Genomic DNA, 24642 nt, shown 5'->3' on the forward strand with positions numbered 1-24642 from the left:
TACATAAATGAACTCTGTGTAAACGCTTTAACTATTGCATGGTGATGCCAATCTCTCGTTTCTCTCTGAATTAAGTTTTTCATGTGTAAATTGTGTATTGTATGAAATCTACTATGATTGTAGGAACAAGAAACTGTAAATAAATGATTTTGTGTAAACTTTTTGATTCACATTCTTAAGGACGCAGTTTCACATTTCCAAATAAGAAAAAGAGGTTTTGGTCAGTGTTTTTTTTATTTTTTTTATTTTATTAAATATTACACAGTGTTGCTAACAAACAATAATTTGTGAATTAAACAACAAAGATGAACTTTTCAGCTTTGCTTCAGATTAAGCTTTAAGTCACAACAATAAATACAGTTCACAACACACAAAACACTGGCAGCTTACAACTGGTAAGTGGTTGAAATTGCAGATATTTTACTTCTTTTGACAAACCGTACAGGCCAGATACATATTTCACATAACAAACAAGAAACAAAATGTGTTAGAATCTGCTGAACATATAAAATAAGTGCAGTGTAGAATCCTGAACAATGTTTACTCTGACTTTTCTCGCGACGTGGCGTGTGCCCATTACCCTCCAGGTGATGAGTTACAGACATTTTTAGCCAGTGAAAATTATTATTGTAATAAAGTTGCACAACAGGGAAGACAGCAGGGAGGAAAGTGAGAGTGTTGAGCCACACTGTCACTGACACCTTCATGACTGGTCTCTGCGCCTCTGCCAGAAAATGGAGCTGACAGAAAATATAGAGTGACTGCTCTCACCACGATGGAATAAAGAAAACACACTTGCATCAGTGCGCGCACGCACACACACGTATTAAACTAGAAAAACACATTATTCTTGAGTCAATGGTGCATTTCAGGTCGTGAACCTCCCTCCGGCGCCTTACTAACCGTTTCTTTTGAGTCCCATTGCGTCAGTAACAGACAAACCTGTCTGTGCACGGGCCAGGAATGGAGAGAAATGCTGACGGAGACATCTTAGCGCCACCAATCGTAATTGCAGCGCTCTTCATGTGTGTTCTGCTTGCTGGAACTCTATTTGGGTTAAAAAACGATCCAGAAACACAAATTCTGCTGCGTGACATCACTGGAATAAGTGTCTAAATTTATCCAAAGACCACAACTCAGCAAGGCCTCAGGTAATGCCTGTTCAAGACATGGGTGAGGATTATTGGTAGTAATGAACATGAGGCTGCTCAGTTTAGTTCAGTTTTAGCTGCTGAGAAAAAATGTCAGTACTCTTCCACTTTTACATGATTGCAAATTCTTCCACCCAAAATGAGTGGAAGCTTTATACTCATAAAGGGTGACCTATATTCCAGGCTGTCACTTTGACCTCAAAACAGACCACAGCTGATAATTAGAATTTACGTCTTTTGTCAAAAATATCAGTTTTCATTCATCTGCACTCATTTTGTGCATGTTTGTGTTTTTAAATGCATTTGCAAATCACTAGATTAGGACTGCACTTTGCATACACTGCATTGACTTCTGTTACCCCACACAAAGGCTTCATTTCTGGCTGCATGTGAATTCATCCCCTCATTGCAATAATGGTTTGATTTTTACAAGTGATCATTTTGTATTTAAGCAGAGATGACATCTGGGGACATCTGCAGTATGACTTACTTGCTAGTGCATACGAGAGCAACAGGACTGTCAACTGAAAGCAAATCTGACAGCTCAAATGTGAAGAAAAAACTTCAACTTTCACATATTTTCATCAGAAATAATCATAATATCATCTTAAGGAATCCTTAAAAAAATCAGTAAATGACTTTTATACTGCCAAATCTGTGGTGACTTCTGTAATATCTGCTGAGAAAAGTAAAATTTGTGTTTTTATGTTGCATATTTGCTACCGTCCGGACCGTTATCAAGGTCAGGAGTGAGCTCCCTGTGTTTCATGTCTGTGATGAGTCTGTACCTGGAATGCCAGCAAGAAAAACTCTGGAACTATTTAATGATGTCATGTCCTCCTCAGACAATCAGATATCATGGTGAGTGCACAGCAATCAAAGTGGAAATGGTCTGTGAAAAAGGCAGATAAGGCTCAGGAATGTTTCAGATGGCTTGAGTTTGTGGAACAAGTCTTTAAAAATAGCCCGAGTGGACTCACGAAGGGCAGAAGGCTGAGGCTGTTCATCTCTTCTGATCCGCGGGAAAAGGCTGCAAGGAGAGGCGACTGGCGTGCTTCACGTACACGCTGCCGTCCTCCAGCTTGACTTCATACACCTTTTGCTGTAAAACAACAACAAAAGAAAAACAAAAGCACACCATCATGAGCAGTATTAACTCACATGGCACCTGAATGTGCCAAAGTGCGAGTAAGCTTATTCAATGTTACTTTTCAAGTTAAAATGGAGTAAATATTTGTCGGTATACGTCTTCTGTTGGTTGATATTGGACAATGGTGACATACAGCAGCTTATGAAAATGCTTAATGGAAAAGAGGATGAGACGTTTACGGAAACTTCTCAGTTGGGCTGCTCATTGATGCGTGCATCCAAATAAGTCCAAAAAAAGAAGTTTGACAGAACAAAAGGGGAACGCAATCTTCACTCTGATTGAGAGCTTTGATTGCTCATGCCGTGTCGATCAGCAGAACGTCCAGCATCTAATGGAGGTGCATAATTTCTCTACATGTTGCTGCAAATGCGCACATCAACTCTCAGGTGCAGTCAGCACGTGAAACTCCTGGGACGCAATTCAGTTTTCATAAGACGCATCTGCAGGTTTGATACATAATTGATTCATATCTGATTTCCTGGTCTTCTTAATGCTTTTCACTGTTATAGTATATCTTGTATATTTTGTACTTCAGATGATGTACATTTGTACTGAGCTCAAGACAATCAGGTATTTTGTTGAAAAATGAAACAGGATTATGAAAGAAGGACATATTTCCTCACTGACCTGTAAGGAGGTCCCTGACTTCCCAGTTCTGAGGTCAAAGTCATAGTCGTGCCAGGGGCAGAAGACCTGCAGGACCCCGTCAGCCTCCTCGATGTCCCCCTCACACAGAGGACCGCCTGGAAGACACAGGATGTTGTTCATCATATAATCTTTCTCTCAAAACAAATGACTTTCGCTGCCTTCCTTCTAGGAAAATGTGATGGGAGGTTTGAATAACATGGTGTGAAACTGCTAAATCTGTGGCATGGATATTTTTCTTTTCTGAAGCAAAAGGGATAAACAAACCAGATCCTCATATTTAGTTACAGGCAGGCCAGCAGTTGGAGTCTGACCCAGTACAGTACATTCCTCATCTTGGTGAATGTTGAATACACCTCTCATCTTAAAAACCGCATATGCTGCGCGTTATTCTGCTTAGAGACAGATTGATAGCCTCGCTAAAGGGTTAATCTAAGCGAGTATGAATTTGGATGCTGAGGCTTTTACCGGAATGCGCACAGCGAGCATCCATGGCAAAAAACTCCCCCTGCACATAGAAGAGGCAGACATCAGAGCCGTGGCCGAGGGAGGAGTACATTAGACGGCAGCGCTGCTTGGAAAGCCCCGTGACCGGGCCTATGAGTCTCCACGAAGCGCCTTCCGTGCGCCCCTCTTCATCTCCGGAGCCAGACGCCATAAAGAACGGCGAAACGAACTGGTTTTCTAATTTGCGCCGCTACAGGGCTCCCTTTTTCCTCCGGTGCAAATGAATTTGGCCGTTCGCTCTGTGAAAATATTCCATATTAAGCAGCAGGCCGACAGATGCGACGGTCAGCCGGGCTGAGCTGCAGCCTGCCAGCCAGCCAGCCGGGACACCGCAGTGCACTCATGCACGGCTCCTCTTCATCTGATCAGCATGTGTTTGACAGCCACAGATAATAAAGGCGCAGATATTCCTCACAGACACACAGATTTAATTCTGCTATTATCAGTTTCTGCAGCCGCTCTAAAAATAGTCCCAAAGCTGAAGCAGACACAGGCTTGGCAAACAATGTCCCCGGCATGCTATGAGCCTCACGTGAGGACTGCTGCTCATCATAAATACATGCTTCATTATGAACAGACCAAACAAACCCCTCCTGTTCTTTCTTCCAGTCACATCATGTTCAAAAAAATGCATCTCTGCCAATAAAACAGGATACATGTTTATTAATCCCACAGCAGGGACATGTGCAGCATTACAGCAGCACAGGGGATAGAGTCATAGCAAGAAGCAACAGTTAAAAAAAAAAAAAAAGATATGAAAGTTAATAATGTAATCAGTAAAACAGACGGAGGTTGAATTCACATTATTGCACATGAAATATTTATATTGCACAGAACACACTGAGCCTGCACATGAGTGACGCATCAGTTTGTGCATGTGTGGTCTTGGGGGGCAGTGCTGATTATAAAGTCTGATCACAGCCTGCAGCATCTCTGGCTGCAGGTGAAGCAGCCTGTCCCCGAGAGAGCTGCTCACTGCTGGCAGAGTGTCCCACGCGAGGTGGGACATGTTCTCCAGCACGGATGACGGCTTAGCCATCATCTTCCTTTCACGGGGTGTCCTGGGACAGGGCTGGCCTTCTTCACCAGTCTGTTAAGTCTTTCTGCCAGCCGGCCAAATGCGGCCATAGAAGATGGCTGGTGCCACCAGAGAGTTAAGAAGGTCCTTGAAGACTTGAGTCTCCTCCACAGTTACAGTCTGCTCAAGCATTTCTTACATAGAGCCTTTGTACTGTAAAATATACCCATTCTCTGGTCTTTCTTGGTGGCCCTGCTGAGTTTAGAGTTTTGAGAACACTTATATCCAGAATATTGGACTTGTTCCCAAAGAGTGCGGTAAATGTGGAACATTACTTTTTATGTACTGTGCAAATAGTTAAAAATCCTCTCTAAATGATCACTCCTAAAGCCTGTTATTGTTGTTTCATGACAGACTCCGCACTGTACTGCGCTCCAGACGGGTTGGCTCATTTCTTCATGTTGAGCTTTCCACGGTGCAGTTTCTTATTACAAATTGTTTGTGAACTCTGAGTCTCTGCCAGTGTTTTAGGTGTTGAACACACATGCCAGCAGTGTGTTGTTGTCTCTCACTGCAAAGACGAAAATCAGTTTTAGTCAGAGGTGTTCATCAAATGAAACTTGATGGAGCAGAGAAAACATGAGGATGCATCTTAATACGATGCCTAACTTCTGTCAGTTTACCCCCAATGAGACCTTTAAAATGTGTTAATAAGCTAGCCATCTGTTGATAATCAAATAAGATTAATGACTCATAATTATCAGCAGTGCATAAAACTGACTCCCAGTAGTATTGAAGTTGAGCTTTGTGTCACCGACAAATTTGTCCAATTGGCAAATCGCAAAAAACAAAAATAGCTACATAAATGATGATCTGTACTCCTTCAACTTTTATTCACTTTGTCTCCGTGGCTTTATTGTGCCAGTAATAATGCTGCTGGCAGTTTAGCCTACAAGTACTGTGAGTTACCGTCTAGACTGGAGTGATGCATAACAGAGGCCACTTGTTCTGATTCCTGACTTTCAGAAGCTGACTCATGTAAAGCTGCAGCATGTGCGCAGAGGAGAGCGGTAATGCTGTGAAAACGTGTCATGGGCAAGGAGGAGGAATGCTACTGCGTCTTGTCAAAAGTTGGATCTCAGCGAAATGTGAGGTAAAACCACTGAAGAAGAAGGGAAGCCATTGTGAAGAAACCTGAGCTAGGTGACCGAATTTTCAAAAACGCTGGGTGCTAAGCTAACCAACAGGAAAGTTATCATTATAACTCACTCCACAAACGTCTCCACCTTCAGAACCTTGCACTGCAGATGTATGAAGTGTGAACAAGCCACAAGAGACTTTACATGCCAACACTTTACACTGAAATCAAGATTTTCTGGACTAGCATATCACGTTGTAGCATACTGTGGTAATTTTTGTGTTGTTTTTGCAGAGATTTTCTATTGTCAGCATCGCTGTGTGGGAACTTTGGTTGTGCCTTTATCGCTGCTCAGCATCATTTTGTATAACCTCACACAGTCTTCTTGCAGTATGTAGTAAAGTGGTAACAAACAGGTAGGGGACCAAATTAGCTTATCACGAGTTTTTACCCACTGCTTAATGACAGTTATTGAACCTGAAAAATAAACAATTTTCGACTGTCAGTTAACTTTCGGCCTGCTGATTAGCACAGGTAGGCTTGAATCATGCAGCAGGATTTAACTGGAAAATCAACAAAGGTGTTTATTTTTCAACAATGCTGCCAAGTATTACTTATTTGTGGAGGGGGCTCCTGAGGTTATGAAATGGGTGCGAGGGGATTTGAGCCAAAAAGCGGAACAGAGAAGTGGACAGTCTGCAGGTTTGAGGTGGCACTGACAAACTGCCAGTCATCACCAACAGCTCTGCTTTGGCATGCTGAGAGGTGAGAAAACTGCAAGGCACACACTGTGAATCAAATTAAATGAGCTCCAAATGATGAGTTTTTTTAGAGAGAGAAACATAATTACTGAAATCAAATGATGCATTATGGAAAATTTGAATCAGTCGGCTGGATGGGATTAAAAAACAAAGGTACAGTCGGGGAGCAAAACGCCAGAGTGATCACTGGAGGATAGCGCTGTCCATAAATTTCCCTGACTTCTCGCTGCAGTATGCCGATCACTGGACAGTGTAACTGTTGGCACGAGGCAAAATTTGGTGTAGAGAAGGTCTGGCTCAGATGAGATATTAGACTGTGAGTGAAGCCCAAACTCATCCATCATTAGCTCCGTCTTGTCTACAACCCAGCAACCACCCTCAAAAGTCTCCTAACTCATCTGCCAAGGATGGATGGAACTCTCCAGCCAACGTGGTTTTCATTAGCTAAGCAAATGCTTCAGCCAAGCTTGAAACACCACTACCTGCTTGCTTTGCTACTTTTTTAATAGATTTTGTCATTCAAGTGTGCCGATATCAGGACGGCGTGATTTAAAGCTCTCACAAGGAGCTCATATGAGGATAACACTATTGTTTGCTAGTCTCCTGATGGCCTCTATAACTGTGGGCGAAGAGCCATAACGTCGTTATGCCACTCGAAATGCAAATCCAGACTCAGCTTTGATGTTTAGTGGACAGGAAACTGAACCCACAACTGACTACTCGGCCCCGTCCCAACATCTGCCCTCGCAGACCTGCATTCCCAATAAGCCCCAAGGCTCTGTGCTGTTTCACTGTGAAAACGATGAGTGTTTGAGAGCCCTTTCATTTATGTTTGAGCTCTTTATGCACACTTTATGTAAGTCTGGAATGCTGCTGATTTTCCTTAAGAGAAATGTCCGCAATTCATAGCATTAAAAAATGAGCACACCAGGAAGTCAAAAATCATCAAGAACAAGTTCACATAAAGCAGCCGGCGCTGTGCCTAGGTCTTTATTTTATGAAGGCTTAATCCTGCTGATTTATCGTCATCTGCTCTAATGAAACACTACTAATGAAAAACAGACTATTATTAGGTTCGGAAAGTGAGCAAGACACACTCCCATTAAATAAACTACATCAGAATAATGAGTCTCGCACTCCGGTGGCGACAGATACCCCTTTGCCCCAGGTGATTTCATCAAGTGCTGGCCCGTTCCTCGTGAAGTGTTTTTAGCCCTCGCACCCTCCCTCATTTAAACTCATCCCACAGGTGACGATAAAGGAGCAGTTCCACATTTTGGAAAATGCTTGTCTTTGCTTTCTCCTAAAAGTTAAATGAGGAGATGGACGCCATTCTGACAGTATGTCCACACAGGAGGCGTAGCGTGAGCAGCACATTAGCAGCTGCTGACATCGATCATGAACGACCCCCCTCACCCCCTGCATGACACGGTGGGGGCCTTCAGCAGCTCCTTGAGCAACAGACTGCTGCATCCAGTGTGAAGAAGGAAAGCTACCACAGGTCCTTCAAACCAGCGGCCGTCTGATTGTTTAACATCATGTTTTTGCACTACTGTGTTATGTTTACTTTTTTCCTAATATCCACTACATCCATCAAACATCCTGTGCAATAATTACTGTGCTTGTACTATGATTTCTACTGTGTTATACCATGCAATAGTACAGAATGTATTTTTATTATCCATATCCTACCATGTGAGCTGTTTCAGAATATATGTAGACATCTGGATTGATTAAACTCGAAATGTCTGTATCTGACCCACAGACCCTGGTTTGTCGGGTGGAGGTCCAGTATATGACCCACCAGTCTACATTGGATTTAGCTGTTGGTACATGTCAACTGTACCTTGTGCATCTGTATGACTGAATATGATTATACAAAACAAGATGTATACAGTAATTTGTTACAGAACCGGGCTGTTTCCAGTCTTGCCTCATATTTAGCACAGCGAGAGTGGTATCAATCTTTTCATTTAAGTCTTGTCAGGACAGAAAATAAAGTTATTTCTTGAACTATTCCTTTAATCAAACTTTCAGTGCTTAGGGCTTAGGTTGACATTAAGACCAGGCCTCTCGTGCTGCAGCAGGACTCCTGCACTCCCCATAATAATATCAGATCCCAAGAGAGAGATGCTGATTAAGATCACAATCCATACCAAGTCTTAAGTCCAGGGGGTGGACAATACAATAAAAACACCAAATAATAAGAAAACAGCTTAAATTCTGTTTTGAAGGAAGCCACACAAATCCCAAAATAAGTGCAGCGGGATATTGGATCATTTGTCAAGAAGGAAATCCAGTTCTGTGAAGGATGGGATGGAGGCAACTCCAGACTCTCTGCTCCTGACTCATAAAGGTTCGACGATGTTTAAATCTGGTTACTGGGGAGGCCGTAGAAGAATATTGTTGTTAATAGGGTTCATGAGACCACTCTTTGATTTGTTGAGCAGCGTTTATGGGTGCATCAGGATCTCAGAAAACAGGATCAGGGTTAGCTAACAGTGTTTGCACCACCTGGACCTGTAAAATATTCTCATTCTTTGGCTGTTATATGACCACGCAGACCAATAATCAGATCTAATGACACGACCCAGCTGCTCACATCATTACACATCCAAAATATTAAATTGCTGGCATCAGTCTATGCGGACTGAAGGCATCCTTTGGCTTTTTCCAAACATAAAGCTGCCTGAGTGAAGAAAAAAGGGTGAAAGGCGACATGACTCATCAGACCAAATTTTGGTCTGAAATGTGGAAACTTGTGGAAAACAGGACAACGAGCGAACCTCTTACTGCTAATTGGCAGCTAACTCAATATGTGACACCTGTGTAGCCTGATTTATTGTGACTTAGCTACTTCAAGGTCAGTCGTTTGTTATGTTTCGTGGTTAGTTTTCTTACCGCCATCATTCAAGATTATTTGTGCGGATCCAAATAAAAACAGAAATGAAGAAGATCGAGTTTGAGACATTGATTAATGGCCTTGTGTGTTTCTCTTGAGATTAGACTTTGTGAGTTGAATCATATTAGTGTGATCATTGGTGCTGAAATGTAAGTGAAGGCAGACACATTTTCACAGTCTGCTTTTTCAACTTGTCAGCATACATCTGTCTGCAAACTTACTTTGACATCCTTAATGTTCATTAAGGATGATATTTCTCATGTATAAAGGTTAGTGCTGACATTTAGATACAGCGTGCTATTTCCCGAAGGTGTGATCTGACCGTATGAAGGTGATGTTGCACAGCATAATTTCCTCAGCTGTACTACGAAGCAGCATTCTGACAATATGAAGAGGCAGAGAGCAAGATTCAGAGCAGTTTTCCAAAAGGCGCCTCTCAGTAAAGTGCACCTTGTTTGACCTGCAAGCATCTTAAACCTTAGGTTGTTTTTCTCCAACCAATTTGTATACGAGAGACATCATTTAATTGCACCCAGGAGACTGCGAGGGCATGACACCAAGCCGCTGAGTCACTCCCCGCAAAGTCCGCCCCTCCTCTCCACCTCCACTGCATACATGTCTGCAGGAGAGATCAGACTATGCTACATTCCTTCCTTCATGTCCTCAGTCCTGATTATATCCAGACACAATGCGTCTTGTTCTTCAAGGTTCCCAGCTTAGAAGACGGACTGTTGGGAGAGTCTGAAGAGTGAGGAGGAGGAGGAGGAGGAGCAGACGTGCGGTTGTCATGACGAGCCTCTATGATGATGATGATGGTCTTTCAGTGTAGCATATGGTTTATGTTGATTCTGCTGATATATTGTGTTGATTGGAGGAAATTGGAGCAGGTACATACTGATGCACAGTATAGTTTTTGGGAAGCCTGGATTAATCAATTCATGGAATCTGGCTAAATGGCCATAGTCCACAGTAATACTACATGGTGCTTCATGAGGTTAAAAAACTGCTGCTTTCACACTGTGTTGAGGTTATAAGGCCACTGCATGCTTTCATGCCATCTCATTAACTTTCTAAGATGTATGGGACATTTTTCTTCTGCTTTCCTTCATAAAACCAGTCACTTTGTCTGGCATCACATTAAAAAGACTAAGAATCTGTAGTTATGCTAGCGGCTCTGTGAGGCTGTACTCAGGCACAGAAGTGCTCTCAGCTAAATGCTAATGCTAACCTGCTCACACTGAGAATGCTAACCTTCAGATGTTAGCAGTGCATGTGCCTCACAGCAAGAAGGTTGCTGGTTCGATCCCCGGGCGGGGCCTGGTGTGAGTGTGAGTGTGAATGGTTGTCTGTCTTTGCATGTTGCCCTGCAATCGGCTGGCGACCAGTTCAGGGTGTACCCCACCTCTTGCCCGTTGAAGCTGGGATAGGCTCCAGCCACCCCGCAACCCTGAAAGGGATAGACGGTATAGAAAATGGATGGATGGATGTTCACCATCCTCACTATCTAAGTTTTGTGCATTAACATGCTAACATTCGCTAATTAGCTGTAACCACAAGAACAACTGAGACTGATGGGACTGGCATTCATTAGCAGGTGTTTGGTCATAAACCAAAGAAATGGACAAAGTCAAACTTTGACTGGTTGGTCACACTGGATGATCACCAAAGTTATTAGCATTCATTCTCTGGGCATCATGCAAAGCTGTACCAAATCCAGGAAATAACTGTGGAGATATTTCAATCAAAAGCACAAATGTCAAGCTTATGGTAGCACTAGAGGGAAAGACAGGGATCACCAAAGTCATTAGGATTCATCCTCTGGGGATCATGACTGTCCGTCTAAAATTCCATGGCGATCCATCCAATACTTGTTGAATTGTTTAAGTCTGGACCAAAGTGGTAGACTCGTCAAGCCATGGTGCAGATTGGCTGATGGGAAACAAGAGGCGCCCTGTTGGTCTGGAGGTTTAGGTGTGTGAGAGAGAGAGAAATAAACAGTTTTTTGTTTTGTCTTTCACTCACTTCCACGTCCTGTTTATTAGATTTTTGTGTATTCACTTTATTTACCTCATGCTGTCTGACTTTTTATATGCCTTGGCAATATTTTTTGGAACAAAATGTCATGCCAAGGATTCACTCAGCTGAACTGTGAGATAGAGAAGTTTGAATTTAGAAATGACTACAAGCACAGCAAAACAACCCCCCCCCCCCAAACCTGCATAGAACACTACTGTAAAAAAAAAAGTACACACACACACACACACACACACGCACACACACGTATAAAACATTACACAGTATGATAAGCAGCTCCTGCTCTACACAGGACACAGTGTTCTACTCACAGGCCTATAATCACTTGACTTCCTCAGTCTGCAGACGTCTACAGTCCAGACCCTCTGAAATACATCAAGCTCCTTCACATTGACATATTATTCATATTCAGCCCTGAGGCGCACAGAGACCAGCAACTTCCACATTAATTTTGGCTCCGCCGGGCCAACAACCTGCAATTTGCTTTGCCTTGTGAACTGCTGTGTGAGGCAAATTGCCAATTTAGCCTGATGAAATAAAAAAGAGGAGACCACAATGTGCATGTCTTTGTTTGCGCTCTGTACAGAACGCGTTTGACACAGGAAACACGTATCAGACGACGGCTTACCAGAGATAAGATGGTAGGGGAGAGATAGATTCAGGTGTGTTTCTAAAAACAAAAACAAAACACACATTTGGACTAAAGTATGGATAAAAAATATTAACTGTTGTTGGAACATTGCATCTGAAAGTGGCCCATGGAGAAATGTTAAGCCTGTTCCCCTCTGTTGCCATCAGCAGGACTGGCTGCTGCTGCAGCTGCTGCAGATTCCACCCCCGACTCCAACCAGGTCTTAGTTTTCCTCTCATGGATACCTCAAGCCTCACTGATCTGCATGTGTCCCATAACAGCACTAGTAAAGGAACGTGCAGTGCTTCCTCGAGGACATTTTATGAAAGAATATTACAGTCTGGAACAAGATAGATCAGAGACGGGATAATGGAGGGAAATGGCTTTCTCACAAAGTAAACAAAAATGTAATTCATGTGTGTGTCCTTTGTGTTAGTAGAGACAGATTATAAAACAGTCCATTTTGTAAGACGTACCTCCCAGGCGGTGGAGAAATATACCTCTCCACAGTTATTTTGCTCAAGAGATCAACAGAAGCAATTCAGAATAAATTTGGCCGTTACATTCCAGCATCGATCGATCATCATCCAACATGCTTCCCAGCTTCCATCAGAGAGGATGGTATGATGGCCAAAGAAATGTAAAATATCACTAAAACAACACCAAACTGGACATGTCTATCAATCTTACATTTAAGCTGGTCACGTCAAATTTAAAGATTTAAGAAAAGAACATTCAGCTCTATAAAGGGCCATTTGACCGACAATGAAAGGAAAGATGTAATCTGTGTTGGCCACCAGCTTCTAACCACATCACAGCACTGAGCTGCAACAGCCTCTGCAGCCGGGCCGCCTCAGCAGGGATGAGAGCAGACAGGACTCCTGGAGGAGGGATCAATTCGTGAGGGGGACCCGTCCATCTGGGAAAGTGAACCACTGGAAACAAAGATCTAAAGGAGTGAATCTCAGTATGTTAGCTGTTTTTTACCATCTTCAGGGAGACTTTTTACATACAGATATACTTTATGTTTACACATATAGGCACGCTTTTTTTTGTGTAGAGGTGATTCCACCCAAAAATCTCCCCCACCCACCTGCCTCTCAGTTTGCAAATAGTAAAAAATGAATTGTGTGTCATGAAAGGGAGAAATTCTCCAAACTGTATTTCGGTTCTTAGAAGTTTCACTTTTACTCATTCACTAAACACTGAGCTGATCAAAATATTAAAATGCTAATATGAGTCACGTTCAGTTATTGTTAGGTATGCACAGCATTTAAGCTTTACAAGCAGCAGGGAGTGATTGGTGGGCCTTTTTGCTCAGATTTTGCCTCTGAGGCAACATACAGGCCTCTTGGTGCAGGCTGTGAGAGCGACAGCAGATGGCAGTCAGAGCTGAACAGTCCCCAAACTCCTCGTTGTTTCAGCTGCTTTTATTTACAGATAATTCTCCTCCAAAGACTCTAGAATTGATCATCAATCATAGATAAGGCAGTATAAGACTTCTCGTTGAACTCAAGTTAGAAATAAAAGATTTAATAGTTTATCGTTGACATTTGAAATGGTAGCTTGGATTTTTTTATATAAGACAATAACAGGATTTGTCAAAAGTATCAGGTCTCTATCAAGGAAATTATAGGCCATTATAGGATTTGTGCATTACAATGCAGCTAAGTAATCCCAAGTCATTATTTGCTAGATGATGAATTCAGAATCAGCTTTTTTGGCCGAGTATGTGCACACATACATGGAATTTGACAGCATTTATATTACTTGTACACATTTTTTAAGAAGCTCTGTCCTAAATAGTTGGTTGAAACCAATAGTGTGTTTTAAACCTCCATTCATGATCACATGCTCGGTTTTCAGTAATGGGTAATACATGCTGCGCAAGTGTGGACAGCCACATATTGTTCTATGTTTGTTGTCAGATATCTGCATTAGCATTAAGCAATGATTTTTCAAGGGCCAAGCATATAACACACCTGCTAATCAAGGCGGATTTAATTCCAGGATAGCTCAAGGTTACCTTTCATATCCATGTGACCACATAAACATACAGTACACAGTGTCAGTGACAAAATGTGTGATCTGTTTTGAGTGATTTTTAGAAATAAATAACAATATTCTCACACAGTATTCTTATAGCACTGTTAAAGCTCTCTATATCAGCAGCAGCTCTATAATTAACCAGCGTTTGACCTCACATGCGTTGCTGTGTTATCACAAAATGCATCTGCAACTATTCAGACTGAAATCTATCTGCAACAGTCACGAATTGCTACTACGCAAACATCTCGGAGTGGTGAAATGAGAACGGTTTGTAACTGCAAAGAACACACGCGTGCATTTCAAGTTACTTCAGGGACTCATTGAGAAATAAAGTTGCTTCAAATAACTCAGTGCTGCTGACAAATCCTCGCCTTGTCCACTGGGTCCATTTCCTGAGGGTACAATATTTGAACCCAGTGACAAAAACACCACTTGTACTTTGAACGTAGGTGGATTAACCCTTTAGATCCCTGTTCTTTCCATCCTATATGTACTGTGCACATCAACAGCAGCTTTATTATATTTTACCTTGAGCCCCAGATACCAGCCAGTAACAGGTAATTTGATTAAACAAAGTTATTCTAAGATACACATTGCAAATATATAAAAATACAACATCTACTGAAAAATACAGTTCTTCAAGCTGTATTTGAGACAGGGTCCTTATACAAGAGGGACAAGGGGACATGGCCGGCTAATAATTACCACCTTAAGGCCCTAATCTTTGCAGCTGATTGTTGATAATTAAGTAGAGAATATACCCAAACCACTTTCCACCAGCCAACTACCACAGCTGGAAATCAGGAGCTTTGTCTCACTGGTAACCCTCTGCTGATTTTAAAGTCGAGGTATCTTCCTCTTTTTGTAACACACTGGTGAATAAACCTGATTCTAGTCCTAAATGCACCACTGTTTGTTGAGAATGTGATCAGGTAACTTCTGAATGGCCCATAATTCATTGCAGCCAGTGAGACCAGTGATTAGCTGCAGTTTTGTGTTACAACACTTCACTAACATCTGGGGCTAAATCTCCCCTGACCTCAGACACCTTTGGTCTTCGACATGTTCCTATATTTCACTTCAGATCTGGCAAATATAATATATTGCACTTGCTAAAAACTAGGTCAGGACAGGAGCTATAGATTGGAATAACCTGCATATTGCCCAAAGAATCCTTCATGTCTTGCTGACTTTTCTTTGAGTGTGAGCTGGGAGCATTAGAGTCACAGTGGAACATTTCATTAGGTGCTGAGTGTCTTTCCAGTCTAAGATCTGGACGGACAAAGGTCCAGCGATTGTCCAATTTAATATTTCCATAAGCAACTGAAGGGAATGGGGTCATTCTGGCCCCAGAACATACATCACTAGAAATAAACCCTCAAAGAATGAGAGATAACGAAGTTGTGATATTCTGCTCCTTCATGACTCAGGCAGAGGATGTGGCTCATGATATTAATCTATGCTTCCTGTAAACTACAAAGTAGTTGCATAAACAGAGGTGGCATGAGAGGTCTCAGATCTCTCATCTCATCTGTTGTGACCAATTACTTAGACATGGATGCAGCAAGGGTGTAGGTTTGGTGTCAGAACGTGGGAAGACACAATGAAGTCAGTGGGTCTTAAAAAAAAAAGTATACACTAGTAATATTAATGTTACTTTCCTAAGTCACATAACGTGACCGCCTGATGCAAACTCATTCTTTTACTTCTTTAGTTTTACTTGTTTGATGGGCGGAAGGATGGAAAAGAAGAACAAATGAGCAAAAGACTTAAATGACTTCAGCAAATGGGGATAATATGAAATTTCCACTTCCTCCGAGTTAAAAATGATTTCTTGTATGGGTTTGCTGAATCTGTACTTATTGCACAAAGTCGTTTGAAACTGCAGTTGTGAATATTTTTTTAAAGAGGTGAATTCAAGCCGACTCCTTTGCTCCAAATACCATCCCTCAATCCTAACTGCTTACTCTTCTTTTCCACAGGTTATACTGCTTGTGCAGCTAAAACACTTCTGCAGAAGTGGTAGGAAGTTAACTTTGAGTCAACATTTTGACCTCGTTATTTTTTTCTAAATATTCGAGAACTGTGCAGCAGCCTTCGTGAGTCACAGACATCCTACAGTGATTAAAAAGCATTGCAGCTGTGTGTGTGAGTTGGTAAGATAAGAAATTCTCACAGTGACAAATTACCACCACTTCAGATGTTCTGAGAGTAGTTCCCAATAATAAATTCAAAACGGCTCATGATTCTTACATCACTGATATTGCACTTGACCCCAGCTATGTACTGCCTTATTTCACAATTTGTTTTCCCAGATCATGAGTGGCTTGTAATATGAAAGCCAGACATGAATCACTGTGGCAGAACAGGCTAGTGTTCGTCCTTGAAGCACGTGAAACTAAAGAAGTACAAGGCAAAACAGTGCTTCTTTCCAAAGGTCAGAATGCTCTAATCCTGTGGACGAGGCTTTTCTGCGTCAAAATAATGTTCACCAATATGTGCATTCGACTATACAGACTCGGAAGAGTATGTGCTGTATACAAACAATCAGTCAGTATATGTATCACTTCTAAAGACTTTTGTTAGTTAAACTTAATCATGAACGAAAGATGCGTGTCCACTGCAGGAACTTTCCCCGGGGAACCTTTGGAGGAACTCTTAAGTGTATTTCCACTGCAGGGACCAGGATCTAAATTAAGTTCCAGGGACATTATTTTATCCCCTCAAAAAGTCTGTACTCAGAGGTTAGTGCTTTCCAAAAGCACAGGAACTTTGGGATTGGGGCTTGCAGTGCTGTATTTCGGATTGGTCGAATACATGCATCTTTAAACAGCCTTCATTTTTAAAAATCTGCACACTTTATACACTGTGCTTCCACACATCAAGGTGGAGTTCCAGAGGAAAGCATACAACGGATAGAGTGATGACAAAGTCTAGGTAGTCATCATTGTTGTACGGCCTCATGCAAACCTGCCCTGTAACAACAGCTGTCATTGTTCATGGACTAACTTTCAGAACCTTTGTGGGTCTTTATAAGGAGGAAATGCAGACCACAATAGGCTGAAGGAATCTTGAAAAGTTTCTTGAAAAGTAGTTCTGGGGACTACATTAACATGGCCGAAGTAGCAGGGTAACCAAATGGTTAAGATGCATACCACATAATCAGGGGCGCACATAACATGTACAGGTATGCATGCATGACAAAAATCAGAAATGCAGAATACAGGCTTTGGTGTACCAGGCAGCAGCTTCATTGGTCATTGGTACACCTTTCATGTCAACACGTTTGACTCAGTGAGGTAACCCTCAGTGAAATGACCAAAAAACAGCATAAGGTAGCAGCTACTTTAACGTTCTGCCGCTTACAAAGAAATGTCAAACCAAACCTGAGCAGAAGAAAAGACTTTTGCCTGAAAAGTGGCTCCAAGATGTGCCATGTTTTGAAACTAATGAGGAGCCCAACATAATGTGATGCAAGATATGCCATTGCCATTATTATCTAGCATGCAAAACAGGTAAGTTTTATTGAGGCTCAAGGAGCACATGAATATAGCACAGGATATTTCTGTGAAAACAGGTCTTTGATGGATGAAGGACATCACAGAAACCGAGCAGGTGATTGTTTAAATTGAGCCTGTGTCCAACAACAAAGAGCTTACCTTGGACTTGGAATGGATTGAATTCGGTACTGACTGAAGCGTGCAGGAGATGACAGATGGGCTCGTGATGCTCTTCCATGATGCAGGCTTAGATGACTGGATGGCAAAGTTGGCTGCAGTCTGCACAGGTGGGGCTGTTGTCAATGTCGGGAGGGATTTATGATGTCATTTTACCAAAAGCATGGCAACTGGTTGTGGTCGGGGATTCCCTTTTTGACACATGGTTCCTTATTGTGAGACATTTAATTGTTCTGTTGTGGAGCAAAAAGTACTGCCATGTTGAAGAAGTTGCTTGAACAGAGTGGAATCTCTTTTTGTAACTGGGAAAGTTTCCCCATACTGTATCAGATGTTCTGCATGGAGGCATGAAACATGGACCGTTGCCAGGCTTGTAAAGATGAACTCATGGTGACCATTGGATAGTTCACACTTTTGGTTGATGGTGAAGGCTGCAAGACACACACTAGACACGAGTCCCTTGAGTCATGTGATTATTTTATAGTTTTTGATCCTTCAACTTGACCTCAGGAAATGCAAGACCTCTGCCATTTTGGCAGAGGTGTTATGCGCCATTCTTCAGAAATATAAGGCCCTCTTTCTGCTTGTCAGAGACGCCACTGTTAGAGAATGGATGTACTTGAAGCAAGCAGCATCTGCTGTGATTTGGTCCAAATATATGCAGTCCAGATTGTTACTCCAACATTAAGGTGGTTAAATTGCCTTGCACACTGTTGTTGAGCAGTGCAGCACACATTAATGACCAATGACTGCGGACATCTCAACACAATAAAAACTAATATAGATCTTGTCTTTGACATCACGTTATGCAAAGTATCAGTAGTGACTTGCTTCTCCAATCTACAAGATAATGTGCAGACAGTCAGTGGTGACTGCTTTTATCTTCAGACAGTCCACAATCCTGAAAATCAGGAAACTGTAATCTTGAACTTGTCTCCAAGAGGCTGAAAGTGATTTACAATCATGCAATCATTATGTGTTTCAATATACTTGGGACTAATGGGAATGAGATACCTACTGGAACAGTCATCCCCATCATCTCAGTTGTCCCAACCCATCAGCTCATGGTTCTACTTCATCATCTCCTCATTCTCATTCCTGTTAAATTGTCTGTCTTTTTGAACAGTTTTTCTAAATGGCACTGATTTAACCAGCCAAATGGAGTCAGAGCTAGGTCAGTAAACAGCAGATGTGACGGTGAAAAATAGCAGCTATTGAGTGAGTGACTGAACTGCTGATGTTCAGTGCTCAACTACTACATCATGCATAAAAGGGGCATGCTAGCTTTGTTGTGTAACAGCACAACAAAGCCGAACAAAAAATGTGAAATATTCTGGCGTGAGGCCACATGAATTAATCACAGCTCAGCAATTAAATGACTCTGACTGTTGTAAGTTTTGGCAGTAGGCTAATGGTGAGTGTTATTGTTGTAACTTTGACCTCCAGTCAAACAGAAGAAATTAGAGACCATATTTGTGGTAGCACGGGTGGTCTTAAGGAGAAAATGAGCCATGTCCCATTATCACAAAAACAACACATAAAAGGACACGCAAAGCATGTCCCCACAGACTCATACATAATAATCACACATGTGTGCAGACAAACACAGTGATCAGCCTCCTGTCTGATCACAGCTGTCAGGAATCATCAGATAAGAAGCGCTCATCTGGTTTCTCCACTGAAAATTCCCATTTAATGACAAACACAGACTGTCTGACTCTTCTTCCACCCCAAGGCAGGCCACTCTAAAGATACACACTCTATTGTTCTCACTCTCATCCTCTTTATCCGCCTCCCGTCTGTCCACTATGTATCCAAATACCTCCAAATACCTGCCTTCTCTTCCCCCCACTGACTGCCAAATACCCAGAATACCAGCGTCCTTTTCCATCTGGTGGGACCAATCTATTCAAGGTTTCCTGTGTAAAAGTGAACTCTGGAGAATTGGACATTGTGAAGCTTGGCCCGGATAAAAGGCATCCACACTGCATTGCAGGTATTCCTGCTTTGCACAAACAGAAAATGGTAGATATTTCTCAGAAATCATATCTTCTTTTCAAATCTCCATATTGCAAAACACAGCGAAGATGCCTTAAGTAGAGGAAGAGTTCAGGAGGGTGGTTTGATTCATATCTACATTAGATAAATGAAAATAACACTTTGAGTATTGTGGGAACTTTTCTAATGTCAACACAGCTCCGTTACATTTTGACACGCACACAAAATATGAAAAAAAAAAAAAAATGAAGCGAACACCAATCATGCTTTTCCTGTTTTTCTTACAGTAATGATGACTTTTCCAAGTCTGCCTTTCTTAGTAAACAATTACAAAGAAAATCTGCTCATGATCCATCACAAAAATAGAAATGGATCCTGTCCTGAGCTCAACGGGCTGCAGATAATACCATGACCCAATATGACATTGTCAGACCAAGCTCATTCTAACTTGCACATCTGTCACTTCGATCATTTCGCTCAGCTATACTGGGGCTAATGGGAATGTCTAAATATCAGTTTACCATTCCTATCTGACCCCGAGTTTGCCCTCTGTGAAAAGAGCTGATGTATTAGTCTTATGTTGCCTGCTCACAGACCTCTTTTGCACCACAAAGAAAACCTATACAGCGCCCTTTCACAGGTCTGTTTTTGTTTCCACACCATTTGACTGATAGGTTTGTGGTTCAGGGGCACTGTCTGTGGTCAGAGAGCTGGATCTTTGTGCTGCGACACACTGATGAGGAGAAAGGCATTCTATGAATGCGTGTGTGTATGCATATTTGTGTGTTTATAAGAAAGAAGGGTGTTTGGCACCCTGTGTTATATTATGTTGATTCACGGAGGGTTTATGTACTGAAAATCCTTTACATGTGAATTAACTGCTTGCTAAATGGTGATTTCCAATAGTAGCTTAACCCTGTCACTAAACATGGCAGGCCTGTCACATTTTAGAAGTGGTGTTTCAGTGTTGTCGGATAAAAAATAATGTTAGCATGTTTGGCTAACTAGCTTATTACCTACAATAGTGATCTAACCCAGCATTACTTTTAAGACAAAGGCAAAGCATTTCATACCACAGTATTTTGTGGGGTTAAATGATGAGTTAAAAGAGAGAGAGAGAAAAACACCTGTGCATGACGGGCACACCACTGGGTGCTGCTAGCCTCTATCGAGGTGGAGGCTAGCGCTCTCAGCAAAGCTAGCCAAACTCATTATCTGACATTCAGCAAGCACACTGGTTAGTGCTCATCTCATCTTTTTCCTCTTTCAATGTTCAAAAATACTGAAAGTATCAACTATAAACTAAAAATCTGTTGTTGTTGTTGTTGTTCTTCTTCTTCTTCTTCTTCTTATTATTATTATTTTAATTGATCAGGTGTGGTTCACTGGAAAACCCTGATCACATCACATCACTGACACATTCACACTTGGAAGCTGCTCAGTCAGACGTTTTTCATTATTTTACGTATAATTGGTGCAATAATCTGTGCAATCCATCCTGCACATAACAGTCTGCAAATACAATTTATAATTTAAGATCATGTTTATTTTTGTTACACTCTTTTGTATATACTTATTGTTTTTACTTATCTATCTAACTAATCTATCTTTTACTGATGCTGCTGTAAATTGGAATTTCCTCTCGCGGGACTAATAAAGGTATATTGAATTGAAATGAATTGTATAATACTAGAACAAAGAAGCTCTACATTGCAAGAACAATGTTTTCGTCTTCCACATGGATCATAAACTGGTGAGGATGACATTTTGCTTGGGACATGCGCAGGGTTGCCAACTTTCAACAACCAGCTGGAGTGTGATCTTGTCTTTCTTTCTTCTGGTGGTGATAATTTCTCCAATACAATGGAGATGCAAATTTCAACAGACTTCACTGTGGACGGTTTCATGTGGACTGTTTCTTGGGCAGGAAATGTTCCTATGAAAACTGTAGAAAATTGTCATTCTGCATATTATGTATCCAACTCCACAGTTTTGGACTGATTAAAAGCATCATAAATGAAATTCCATTCGTCTATAAACTTACAAAGCTGGACAGGAAAGCTTAGCTCTAAGGGTGGATAGATGCAGTTAGAGGTTATTTTGGGTTAGCTGACCCTTTGAGGAGTGAGAGGAAAGAGGCCGGGGTGTATTTGAGTGGAGGCGCATTATACAACCCCAAATTTTTATTATACATCACCCAAATATGTAGTTTGCGTTGTTGACAAAGTGTTTTCATGAGATGAATGCATGATTTTCTAAACCCTGAAAATCCTGCCCATGTGTCAAAGGCTTATCTAGCTACCACGGCTGTCACCTTGTATTTTGTTTTCAACCTAAAGTGGGAAAACTAACTGTCATGATTTAAAGCACAACAGACCATTCAAAGTAGTCCGCCTTGTCTAGCAGAGCGTGCACCAGCTTGACCTATTGCATTCCCTATTGATCAGTAAACTACAGAGAGCTAATAAATAAAAATGGAGGACAGCAGTGGAGGAAGCTGTGCTGATGTGATAAATCTGCCACTATAAACTGCATATGTTCCAGGCATAGAGGCAGTAACTAGTGGGAGCACAGCACAGAGAAAGGTGAGTTATCTTGTGGGGAAATGAAATAAGATCTTCACTTCTTCGACTCTACAGCCTTACTTAAGACCAAAACAGGCCAACACGCCGGTCTTCAGAGAACATGCTGTTTACTTTAGTAATTACAACTGAGTTTATACAATTTCCTCATTTTTGACAGGTCCTCTTCAAAGGCCTGATGAATAGCACAACTAAAGACATGAAAACCTTTAGCTACTGGTATCACTTTTCTCGTAAAAATGAGGCCTAACTGTTTTGTTAGGAAAGCTTCATTCTTCAACGAAATGAAAAGGGGGTAAAAGAGGAAAATTCCCATCCTCTTATTATACTGGTTTAAATCTGATACATCTAAATATGAATCCCATGTCGAAAGCGGATAGACACCATATGTTTTTTGGATTGAAATGGCTCAGGCAGAACAGAAAAACACCCGTACAGCTGACATAATTTATGTCGTTCAAGGCTCATTCAAATTATTTGTCTCTTTTCTCTCTCTTATGCTGGCCATGTTACTTGAGTTGAGGTTTAGCGAGAAGTCACTGGTGGTTTTCTTAGGTAGTTACATGTAGTGATTAACTGCCTATTCATATTTTCACTGTTTGGGGCAATATTGTGACTGGGTGCTAACACAGCCACGCTGGTCAGCTGTGATATGTGAGGAAAACTGCAGACAGGAAATCAATCATGTCCCCTGATGCAGTTTGTTTATGGTTGAAGTCCACAAGAACCTCCAGCTGATGGAGTGAAGAATCAGCTCATGTGCTGCCTGAGAATAACACACATTACTGTGCATGCTTGACAGGAAGCTGTCAAACAAGCAAGATAAATCAGCATAAGATGACATAGGTTTGAATCTCGAGCTCTAATCTCCAGAAGCCTCGGTCAGTGCGGTAGGACTGTCTGTCAGATGAGAAGCCAATGTTTGCATCAGAAGTCCTTTCGGGGAAATGTGAGTCTGTGGTGGGAAAGTGAACTTTCTTAAATTCCTTTTCTTCATTTAATGTGTCCAGCACACATACACACACGATTTCCTTTCAAAGGATGTACACACAAAGTGTTTTCTTTGCCATGGAGACAGTAGAAGTACGAATAGTTCGATAAGAAAAACACATTTTCCTGTACAACAGTACTGTGACACATACACGATGTATGAATATTGACATGTTCACTATCGATACCTACCAGAGCTTTATTGCATTCTTTTCACTCCAACATGTCTTTTGAATGAAACTCTTGTACATTACAAATCACACATTAACATAAAATGAAGATGTGGAGAGAAATGATGCACTTTAGGTGTGTCAGTCAGACAAAAGCTGCATTATGTCCAAAAACACACTGTCTGACAGTATTTTGGGTCAATTAAGCTCCTGGCAAGATTAAAACAGCCCCTAACTTCTACATCTTCTTCCAGTTTGTTGGATGTTTTCATTATGCAAAATCTGTCAAAGTCAATCTGAAGAGCGCATATGTAACTGTGAGTATAAACAGTCAGAGCCTGCCTTGGAAGAAAAATCTTTTATTGAAATCACAGGTGCACGCGAGAATGCTTCCTATTCTGTCTCTTCTTATAGACTCTCTCTGGGTGTTGCATTACCTTTCCAGCTGTGAAAATACAGTTTGAAAACTTGAAAATGAACGCATGAATTATTATTTAGAGAGGCTGAAGGTCTGATAACAAACCTGATGAGACATTCTCATCTGCTTGCCTGCTACTCTTTTACTGCACTATAACAGCCAGAGGCAGGCCTTGATTAGGCATTAAGCACTGAGTGTTTTAACGGTTTCATTTCTTATTAAGTAGCAGGTTTAATGATCTCCTTCAGTTTAAGGCTGTAGGAATTATTGCTCACATGTATGCATTCGCAAACAAGAAAATGCAGCTGCATGTTCAATCTCTACATCATGAAAAGGGAAATTTTCATCGCCGATTGCAACACAATCGTCAAACCACATGCATACGTGTCCCATTTGTTCTGCAGTTTCCTGTTGGAGTGGAACGTAGATGACTATCAACGTCAAGACCGTGGTAAAGGCAGCAATTTAAGCTATGAGCTAAGTCAGAGCCCTGATGGGATCCTGAGGAACACTCATAAGCAAATTTGGTGTGAATTTTAGACATTGATGTTCAAGTCGTATTTGAAGGAAACTATCTGGTAGCCGGCAGTTGCTTGAACAGATAGTCAATGCCTGTTTTGACTCATTCATTTTTCAGTTGATAACAGTAGAAACATGTTTTTTATTCAACAAACTAATCTTTCAAAACAAAGTGTAAGTTTGATTTAGTGCAGTACTGTATATACAGTGTTAAATCAATATGACTAGAAAGCACTCAGGGAGGACTTACTGCTGCACAGTCCTCTAAATTTGTTATTCTAATGAGAAAATATTTTAATTTC

General features: G+C 41.4%; 1 protein-coding gene across 3 annotated transcripts in view; it reads right to left on the reverse strand.

Moving 5' to 3' along the window:
• Positions 1–229: 229 nt before the first annotated feature.
• LOC139330718 (Rieske domain-containing protein) overlaps positions 230–24642 on the reverse strand; it is a 101906-nt gene continuing 77493 nt past the window's right edge. The window contains exons 1-4 of one of the 3 annotated variants that reach the window (XM_070961788.1): positions 3415–3959; positions 2929–3044; positions 2132–2253; positions 230–2043 (exon numbers count right to left, since the gene is read on the reverse strand). In XM_070961788.1, coding sequence (XP_070817889.1) covers positions 2155–2253; positions 2929–3044; positions 3415–3604 — 405 coding nt within the window. In that variant the 5' untranslated portion in view covers positions 3605–3959 and the 3' untranslated portion in view covers positions 230–2043; positions 2132–2154. Of the gene's footprint in view, positions 2254–2928; positions 3045–3414; positions 3998–24642 lie in introns of those variants that run through there. The other 2 variants (XM_070961787.1, XM_070961786.1) reach the window with 2 other exon arrangements.

The sequence above is a fragment of the Chaetodon trifascialis genome, chromosome 4, assembly GCF_039877785.1.
Source record: "Chaetodon trifascialis isolate fChaTrf1 chromosome 4, fChaTrf1.hap1, whole genome shotgun sequence".
Lineage (NCBI taxonomy): Eukaryota > Metazoa > Chordata > Actinopteri > Chaetodontiformes > Chaetodontidae > Chaetodon > Chaetodon trifascialis.